The sequence below is a fragment of the Zea mays genome, chromosome 7, assembly GCF_902167145.1.
Source record: "Zea mays cultivar B73 chromosome 7, Zm-B73-REFERENCE-NAM-5.0, whole genome shotgun sequence".
NCBI lineage: Eukaryota > Viridiplantae > Streptophyta > Magnoliopsida > Poales > Poaceae > Zea > Zea mays.
The window spans coordinates 169963304-169973222 of NC_050102.1; the positions used below are offsets into that span (position 1 = coordinate 169963304).

At 47.4% G+C, this 9919-nt stretch overlaps 2 protein-coding genes across 2 annotated transcripts; both read left to right on the plus strand.

The window, feature by feature from the left end:
* Positions 1–361: 361 nt before the first annotated feature.
* Positions 362–2826, plus strand: LOC103633356 (polyol transporter 5). Its single transcript, XM_008655065.4, has 2 exons — positions 362–938; positions 1025–2826. The coding sequence occupies exons 1-2, from the start codon at positions 827–829 to the stop codon at positions 2452–2454; spliced, it is 1542 nt and encodes a 513-aa protein (XP_008653287.1). The 5' UTR covers positions 362–826; the 3' UTR covers positions 2455–2826.
* Positions 2827–7613: 4787 nt separating this feature from the next.
* Positions 7614–9658, plus strand: LOC100381931 (Putative polyol transporter 1). The gene is made up of 2 exons (NM_001174706.1): positions 7614–7779; positions 7871–9658. Exons 1-2 carry the CDS (start codon positions 7668–7670, stop codon positions 9289–9291), a joined length of 1533 nt encoding a protein of 510 aa, NP_001168177.1. The 5' UTR covers positions 7614–7667; the 3' UTR covers positions 9292–9658.
* The last annotated feature ends 261 nt before the right edge of the window (positions 9659–9919 follow it).

The window sequence follows — 9919 nt, forward strand, 5'->3', positions numbered from 1 at the left end:
ACCGTCCACCAGTACAATTTTGACGTTCAACAATGTCCTTATTGGATCTTATAATCCCAAAGGTATCACATACTAGTACTTAGGGCATGTACAACCCTAAAAGAGTGGTTCAGTTTTTTTAGGTACAAAAGACAATTAAGATATTGCATGATATAACCTTGAACTCTTAGACCATAAATATAGTTAAGAGACAATATGTACGAAGAGTTGTGTAGAGTCAGGCTCTTCACGAAGAGAGACTATCTCTTATATTTTTTTTCAATCAGCCCTCTAGAGGTAACTCAAGAGGCTTTATATTAAATGAGTTGTACTTGTACATGCGCTTAAGCGAATCAATCACTGATCCGCGTTTACCATTGTTTATTGTCACTTGCGCTACCTAATTCAGCTAATCGAAGGAGCCGTTGTCCCATCTGGGCATAGACGATATCCGCACCGGGAACGAGAGCTCAACAGCGGGGCCAGCCAACCACCATTGGGCAATGGCGTCTGGAATCCGGACCCAGTGGTCATTCTCATGCAGCTTAGTAAAGACGACGCAAGGAGATCACCGGTGTCTGCAACGGGAGTAGTCCATATCGTGGCCTCAGATCAACAGTGACCGCCTGTGGGCCCGTATTTCTTTCCAGTTCTTCGTTTTGAAACTTCCTGGGATGGAGGCATGGAGCCGACCGGTGATCCTGCCTTCTCTGTCTATATATTGCGTCCTTGAGATAGTACACTTCACAGCGTCCGTTCCCTGCCACAGAGAAACGAACTCTCTTGAGTACCACAAAAAAAAACATTGGCATTCTTTGTAGTAGAGCACAGAGCGAAGCCGTCAACGATGGCTTCCGCTCCGCTGCCGGCGGCCATCGAGCCCGGGAAGAAAGGCAACGTCAAGTTCGCCTTCGCCTGCGCCATCCTCGCCTCAATGACCTCCATCCTTCTCGGCTATGGTGCGAACACACACACACACACTTCACTTTATATTGCTTTTTGCATGGGCATCGGCTCATGAGGTACGTACGGCCGGACTTTGCAGATATCGGAGTGATGAGCGGCGCGTCGTTGTACATCAAGAAGGACCTGAAAATCAGCGACGTGAAGCTGGAGATCCTGATGGGCATCCTCAACGTGTACTCGCTCATCGGCTCGTTCGCGGCAGGGCGGACGTCCGACTGGATCGGGCGCCGCTACACCATCGTGTTCGCGGCGGTGATCTTCTTCGCGGGCGCCTTCCTCATGGGCTTCGCCGTGAACTACTGGATGCTCATGTTCGGGCGCTTCGTGGCCGGGATCGGCGTGGGCTACGCGCTCATGATCGCGCCCGTGTACACGGCCGAGGTGTCCCCCGCGTCGGCCCGCGGCTTCCTGACGTCGTTCCCGGAGGTGTTCATCAACTTCGGCATCCTCCTAGGCTACGTGTCCAACTACGCCTTCTCCCGCCTCCCGCTCCGCCTGGGCTGGCGCGTGATGCTCGGCATCGGCGCGGCCCCGTCCGTGGTGCTCGCCCTCATGGTGCTCGGCATGCCCGAGTCGCCCCGGTGGCTCGTCATGAAGGGCCGCCTGGCGGACGCCAAGGTGGTGCTGGGGAAGACCTCCGACACGCCGGAGGAGGCCGCGGAGAGGCTCGCTGACATCAAGGCCGCCGCCGGCATCCCGCAGGAGCTCGACGGCGACGTGGTGGCCGTGCCAAAGAAGCGGGACAGCGAGGAGGCGCGGGTGTGGAAGGAGCTCATCCTGTCCCCGACCCCGGCCATGCGTCGCATCCTCCTCTCGGGCATCGGCATCCACTTCTTCCAGCAGGCGTCCGGCATCGACGCCGTGGTGCTGTACAGCCCGCGCGTGTTCAAGGCCGCCGGCATCACCAGCGACAACCAGCTCCTGGGAACGACCTGCGCGGTGGGCGTCACCAAGACGCTCTTCATCCTGGTGGCCACGTTCCTGCTCGATAGAGTCGGCCGGCGGCCGCTCCTCCTGAGCAGCGTGGGCGGCATGATCTTCTCGCTGGTCGGGCTCGCCGCCGGGCTCACCGTCATCGGGCACTACCAGGACGAAAAGATCCCATGGGCCATCGGCGTGGCCATCGCGTCTACCATGGCCTACGTGGCCTTCTTCTCCATCGGCCTCGGCCCCATCACGTGGGTGTACAGCTCGGAGGTATTCCCGCTGCATGTGCGCGCGATGGGCTGCGCGCTGGGCGTGGCCTCCAACCGCCTGACCAGCGGCGTGATCTCCATGACCTTCATCTCGCTGTCCAAGGCCATCACCATCGGCGGCGCCTTCTTCCTCTACGCCGGCGTCGCGGTGCTCGCGTGGGTGTTCTTCTTCACCTTCCTCCCGGAGACCCGCGGCCGGACGCTGGAGGCGATGAGCAAGCTGTTCGGCGCCACCGACGACGAGCTGAAACCCCAGGACGGGGCCACGAAAGACAAGCAGAAGCTCGAACTGGCCGCCACCGGCACCAACTAACTTCACATTATTAGAGGGTCTTGTTGAGGGTGGTCGTGCGAAGAACTTGTGCAGTAGGCAGCTAGCTAGCTAGCTGCCATTGTTGCCATATGAGCTAAGCTAGGCTGAAGCAACGTGGGAAGATTCGCTCGCTGGTCCGGCGCAGCTGGAGAGCGACGGCCAGCAAGCTCAGGCCGGCCAGCTCGTGGCTCTTAAAGTTTTTTAAATCATGTCTCTAAGTTCGTGGACTGTATTTCACACTTTGTTTTGCCCGCAAGTTGTTGATGAAGTCGCCGAGGCCGCCAATGGCAGGTGCCCAGGTTGCTAGTAACGACACGTCGTCCTCTAATGACTATATAATCTGTGTAGCAGCTGGTGCTGCTGCTGCTGCCTCGCTGCACGAGTCACGGAGAGCGAGGCTGGAAGAAAACTGGTAGTGGTTCGAGGATTCTACTGAGGGAGTCAAGCAAGCAAGCCGTGAAGAGTGTGTAATAAGGAAACGTTATCTATCATCCATATCTATCTAAGGATTGCGCGGAGATTATTTATCCCTGTCAAATGGTAACCGTTGGTTAACGCAGCAAGTTTGGTTTAATCAACTACTCACGGGACTGGAATCTGAGGTGGTTCACATCACATAGAGCTTAATAAACTTCATGTGTACCTTGTCAGTGCTCCAGTGTCGAGAAACAAGCGAGAGTTCCCAATGCAAAGTTGGTCGAGGAACCTGCTGGATTACCATACCGACGGGATGATCTTTCGAAGTTTAGTAACTAATACTCTATCTCTATTAATTTATCTATATACATTTGTATCTATATTATCTAATATTGAAGAGATAAAAAAGTTCACTTTCACTTGACTACCTGGCTACTAAAGAGTTTCTTACTTTAATTCCACCTTTTTTACTTCCTAAAATATACTCATGCAATTTAACAAAAACAGTACTCACGTCCTTCGTGTCTCGTACGTGACCCAAATTTATGACTCATACGAGTTAGAGCAACTCGTATCTAGCAATAGTGGATATAGAGTCTGATTTTAATACATATTATTGGAAAAAAATTCTTTACATACCGGATGTAAAGAATCTCTTTTACAACCCCTCACATATACCAGCTGCTGGTCCATGTAAATAGAATAAAAACAAATTACTAAAGAGTTATTTTGTAAATTTTGATCTGTGTTTGTGGGCCTCCGAGTGATGGATGTGAGAGGCTATAAAAGATAACGTTCACATCCGGTATGTACAGAATTTTATTTCTATATTATTGGAGTGCTGGACCACACCACACCCATGTATCTATCTAATAAGTATTAGGGTTGGTGTCTCCATATCTTATCTTCTATTTTAAAGTTTACTCTACAAATAATGTACTTTACAGTATAAAATAGTGCTTCCTATGTGATATGAACTTATGCTTCGTGTATATATAAGTTAGAACATTGTATCTGACTATGATACACTGATATAGAGTCCAAGTTTAGTAAGTGCTGGATCTCATTGCAACACAGACGAGTACATTGCTAATAATAATATAATATATTATATGTATCTTTATTTCTTAATCCTGTATGGTGTGCCATGTGGATGGGCTCCCGTTTAATTTTCATTCCATGCATGTGATGCGGGCCAGCTAGTCAACAAACGGCTGCTGGAGTGAGACCCTCGTCGGACCTGTAGTCGTTTAAGCAACTTCTTTTTTTAAAAAAAAAAACAAGTTAATAAACTTATATGCACACAGTTTAGGGTATATTTTTTGTGGGCTTGTGGCACGAAAGTTACGGCTCCGGCTCCTAATAATAGGCTCCCTGGCTTCGGCTTCTCACAGTGGCGGACCCACAGGGCCACAGGGGTAAAGTAAGCCATGGCCTCCCTAATATTTTGGAAGTACTTATATGTATCATACGATTTACTGAAAAAAATAGAAAATATAAAAGACATGGTGGGCCAAAATCACTTCATTGAGCTTGTCCACTATCCTGCAACCCAATAACCCAATAACGTAACCATCTATTCTCCCTCCCGTGTGGTCGTGTGACTTTTATCATGTATTGATATAAAACTTGAATTATATATGATAGTACTTGTTTACGGTGTTGGTTGATTTTATCATGTGTTTTTTGGACCCCTCAATTTTTATCCTGCGTCCACCACTGGCTTCTCACATGGATGAACTTCTCTGAAAAAGCTAAAGTCGTTTTGTAAAACTCTCGGTAAAAACAGTTTCAATGACGGTGTTATAAAATCTACTACTATAATAAAGCATGAAAATCGTCGTGCGTCAGCCCAACCTCATATCTCGCCTGCTCCTCGGCGCTCGTGCACGGCGCACCAAGACCCAATTTAAACGGATTAAAGGTAAAAATGGGCGTGTACCACCGGAATAAACAGTTGCGTTGTAAAGAGGCGAAATTTTAAATATGCATACACTAATATTTAAAAAATTAAATTTTTAATCATGTTTGTATAAATATATCATTTAATCAATGTCTATCTATATGAAGTATATAGAAATCGTAGCAATATACAAATAAGTGACTAATGTATATTAAATTTGTCAGGAGAAGCCAGTAAAAGTCACATGTGAACCTTATAACACCCGTTTTTCAGACAAATCTTCGGTAAGGCTTCTTGCACAAAGTTGTGGAACTACCTCAAGGCCTTAGTTAGAACAACTCTACTAGCTCTAGATACATTAGATTTATATTTAGATATATTTTTTTAACCAAACACCTCAAATTCCATCAGCTTCACTAGTGTATCCGATCCACCAACTCTATAAATCTGGCTCTAGATTCATGAAATTTATGGAGCAACTCAAGGGGTGCTAGACCAAATCAAAGTTTGATGGAGTTGAAAAAATACACATTGTAACATTGTCACACTGATCACAAAAAAAATGGTTCGACCTTTCTTCCTCCGTCTCCCATTCAATAGGGTTGGTTTAGTGACTAGAGAATTAAAGAGAATTCAAGAAGGAAAAAATCTTTTGCTATTCAAAATTGAATAGCAAGAAATTTTCATCTATAAATTACCTTTAATTTCACTGTCACCAACTAGCCCTTAGGCTGTCGCGCTCGCCCTGGCGGACGAGTCCCACGTCCGCGTGGTCGCACCGGTTGCACCTAGGCTGGTCGGTCCCTTGGTCGTTGGAGGAATGAGAAAAGCACGAGAGGAAGGAGAAAAGAGAAGATGAAACCCTGACGTGTTAGACATAGATGAAAGTGAGATAGGTATAAAAGTGGACTTAGACCGTACCCTATATGATCATCCAAAATAATATTTTATATTGTAAACTGAACCGTTCGTATAGATTAGTTTGAATATAAATATGATGATGTGTAAGATGCTGAAGATAGCTTTAGAGCCTGTTTGGTTTGAGGGACTAAAGATATGTCCCTCTTTTTTAGTTTTATTTAGTCTCTAAATTGACAAACAATGAGACTAAAACATGAACTAAACTGCTTTAATCTCTAGTCTCTTAAAGAGTAACTAAAAGGATTATCATTTATTTCAGTCGTGCTAAAGGGTGACTAAAATGGAAAAATTATATTAATTCTATCTTTTGCTTCTCATTTATTTCAGTTGTGCTAACGGCAAAAAATGATAAGGGGTATTTTAGTCTTATATAAGTCATTTATTTCAGTTGTGTTAATGACCGAAGAATGATAAGGGGTAATTTAATTTTATAATTGTAAGTCATTTATTTCACGAACACGGGTTTAATTCTTGTTTTTGCCATCATTTATTTTAGTTGTGCTAATGGAAGGAGAATGATAAGGGTGACTAAAATGGGCTAAATCATATTAATTCTACTTTTTGCTCTATCATTTATTTATTTATTTCAGTTGTGCTAATGGCTGAACCGTAGAGTTGTTCCATGATGTGAATTCTAGGTCTAGATTCACTTTTCTAGATCATAGAGTATTAGAGCTATCACAAACAGACTAAAAAAAAGTGTATAACCCTTGATGGACAAAATTTAGGGTAGTGCCTTTTCATCATATAACCTTTTGTATAACCTTTTGTCCTTTTCTATGTGAGTACACATAACTTTTGCTAACATACTTCAACGTAACCTTTTCAATATAACTTTTGCGCGGTCTTTTCAGAAATGGTAACTTTTGAATACGCAGTGTTTCTAGCACGATTTTATAACAACTTATACATGCAAGTTTTGTTGTTAAACGTTTTTGAAAATCAGCCATGAGTTGTTGAGAAAATCAGCCGACCTGCCTGTTGCTCAAGTCACAGTCCAACGCTATCGCCATGAGTTGAGACTGGAAGGACCAAATATCCGGTATCAATAAAACCCGTACAGTCTAAACGTAAACAGACTAAACGGTTATAATGTTTTGCTATTTATTAGGCCATGTTTAATTAGTCAGTTAATAAATTATTAACTAAGTTAAGTAAAATAATAAACTAATCGTTAGTTACGAGTTAGTTAACAATTAGCTATGTCTCTGAACTCTGATTAGAGATATAGTACAATAGATACAGGGATGGCAACGGGGATTTCCCCGTCGGGGAATGGCTCTCCATCCCTGTCCCCGCGGGGAGGAAAATTCTCTGTCCCTGTCCCCACGAGCTTACGGGAAAGCTTTTTTCTCCCATCCCCGTCCCCGTCGGGGAATTTATCCCCGTGAGGAACCCCGCGGGGAATCTGCCCCCACTAAAAGTACAATATTTAAAGATAAATTTAAATTAATTGTATCAAATTAATATAAATTTAACAAACAAGATTGAAAATTATAAGAGACATCTACTTTAGAGTTTAGTTTGCTATTTTATAACATGTCATACATTGAGTTTTTACTGTAATTCTAACAAATAAATTGACTAACTTGAATAAAAAAGTTTCATGGGGTGGGTACACGGGGAACGGGGATGGGGGATGGTTTCTCGTCCCCGCGAACCCGACGGGGATTAAATTTCCCCCATTTAGATCCCGCGGGGACTAAATTAGTTCCATACCCGTCCCCTAATAGTGGAATTCCTCGCGGGGAATCGGGGATCGGTCCCTATTGCCATCTCTAAACAGATATAGTAAAACTGTGTGACCTTTATGCGGCCTGTATATGGGCTAAATAAAACAGTGTATCAGACGCGTTAGCCCATTGCTCTTTGTCTACTCTATATATATGCGTCTCCTTGAGCAAATCACAACACCCCACGCCTTGTCTCTGAACTCTGATCAGAGATCAAAGAGGTAGCCGTTAAGTTAACGATGGCTTCCGCCGACCTCGCAGAGGCCATGGAGCCCGGGAAGAAGAGCAACGTCAAGTATGCTTCCGTCTGTGCCATCATGGCCTCCATGGCCTGCGTCATCCTTGGCTACGGTAGCCATTCTTCCGTTGTCGAAACATCTCCTTTCATTTCTCTTTCCAAGAATTCGTATGTGACTCTGTGTACTGTTCACCAACTCTGTAGACATTGGTGTGATGAGTGGAGCGGCGATTTACATCAAGAAGGACCTGAAGATCACGGACGTGCAGCTGGAGATCCTGATAGGCATCATCAGTCTCTACTCGCTCATCGGATCCTTCGCTGGCGCGCGGACGTCCGACAGGATCGGCCGCCGCTTGACCGTCGTCTTCGCCGCGGTCATCTTTTTCGTGGGCGCGTTGCTCATGGGCTTCTCCGTCAACTACGGCATGCTCATGGTGGGCCGCTTCGTGGCCGGAGTTGGCGTGGGCTACGGGGGCATGATCGCGCCCGTGTACACCGCCGAGATCTCGCCGGCGGCGTCCCGCGGCTTCCTCACGTCCTTCCCTGAAGTCTTCATCAACCTCGGCATCCTGCTCGGCTACCTGTCGAACTACGCATTTGCGGGCCTCCCGCTCCACCTCGGCTGGCGTGTTATGCTCGGCATCGGCGCGGCGCCGTCCGCCCTGCTCGCGCTCCTGGTTTTCTGCATGCCCGAGTCGCCTCGGTGGCTTGTCATGAAGGGCCGCCTCGCGGACGCCAGGGCGGTGCTAGAGAAGACCTCCGCCTCGCCAGAGGAGGCCGCAGAGCGGCTGGCTGACATCAAGGTTGCCGCGGGGATTCCGAAGGACCTCGACGGAGACGTGGTCACCGTACCCAAGGAGCGAAACAGCGGTGAGATGCAGGTGTGGAAGGACCTCATCTTGTCCCCGACCCCGGCGATCCGACGCATATTGCTATCGGCCGTCGGCCTGCACTTCTTCCAGCAGGCTTCTGGCTGCGATTCTGTCGTGCTGTACAGCCCTAGCGTGTTCAGGAGCGCGGGAATCACCGGCGACAACAAGCTCCTGGGCGTCACCTGCGCCGTGGGCGTCACCAAGACGCTCTTCATCCTGGTGGCCACGTTCCTGTTGGACCGCGTGGGGCGTCGGCCTCTGCTACTGACCAGCACGGGTGGAATGGTCATCTCGCTCATCAGCCTCGGGACGGCGCTCACCGTCGTGGGGCATCACCCGGACGCCAAGATCCCGTCGGTCGTCGCTCTGTGCATCGCGTCCACCCTGGCCTTCGTCGCCTTCTTCTCTATCGGCCTCGGGCCCATCACGGGAGTGTACAACTCGGAGATATTCCCACTGCAGCTGCGCGCGCTGGGCTTTGCGGTCGGCGTGGCGTGCAACCGCGTAACCAGCGCCGTTATCTCCATGACCTTCCTGTCCCTCTCCAAGGCTATTACCATCGGCGGCAGCTTCTTTCTCTACTCCGGCATCGCCGCGGTCGGGTGGGTTTTTTTCTTCACGTGCCTTCCGGAGACCCGTGGTCGTACGCTGGAGGAGATGGGCAAGCTGTTCGGCATGCCAGACACGGACATGGCTGAAGCAGACGACACCGCAGCCAAGGAGAAGGTGGTGGAAATGTCCACCAAGTAGGCAAGTAGATGGAACGAAAATACAATATTCGGCGGTGCTCGGGCAGATAGGCAATGATTGGTGCAGCGTCGCTTACAAGAGCAGAGCTCAACCCAACACAAACAAAATAAGGAAAAAAAAACTGAAGCAGCGTGGCAAGATTGGCCTCTGAGAATCAGAGATGTCGTGGTGCACTAGTGCTGCAGGACAGAGACGGCGTGGTCCAGCAAGAGACTTCCGCGAGACAGGCTGCCAAGTGACAGCTATGAGTCATTGTTGTCAGAGTCGCGTGTGCTTTGTCATGATCGATGATGTTTTCGTCCTTATTTTACAAGAAAATTCCCTCTCAACGAATGTAACCAACAAACCATTCTATGTTTTTTTGACCCGTCTTGTTTCTTTCTTTGTTTTTGATATAGTTCATTGCAGGAAAAAAAATCCTCTTAATACCAACTCTTACAACAAAGAGAACTAGCACTAAATTGAGAGGTTTGAAAACAATTTCATATCGAGAAACCTTTTTTGTTTTAACAAGCATCATAGACAACTCAATTAGGCCTCCTCAAATTTGTAAAGTTTTCATCGTTCCTCACATCATTAAGTTCAATTGAGAAGGAAGCTAACTCATCCCTTCAAATTCATAATCATG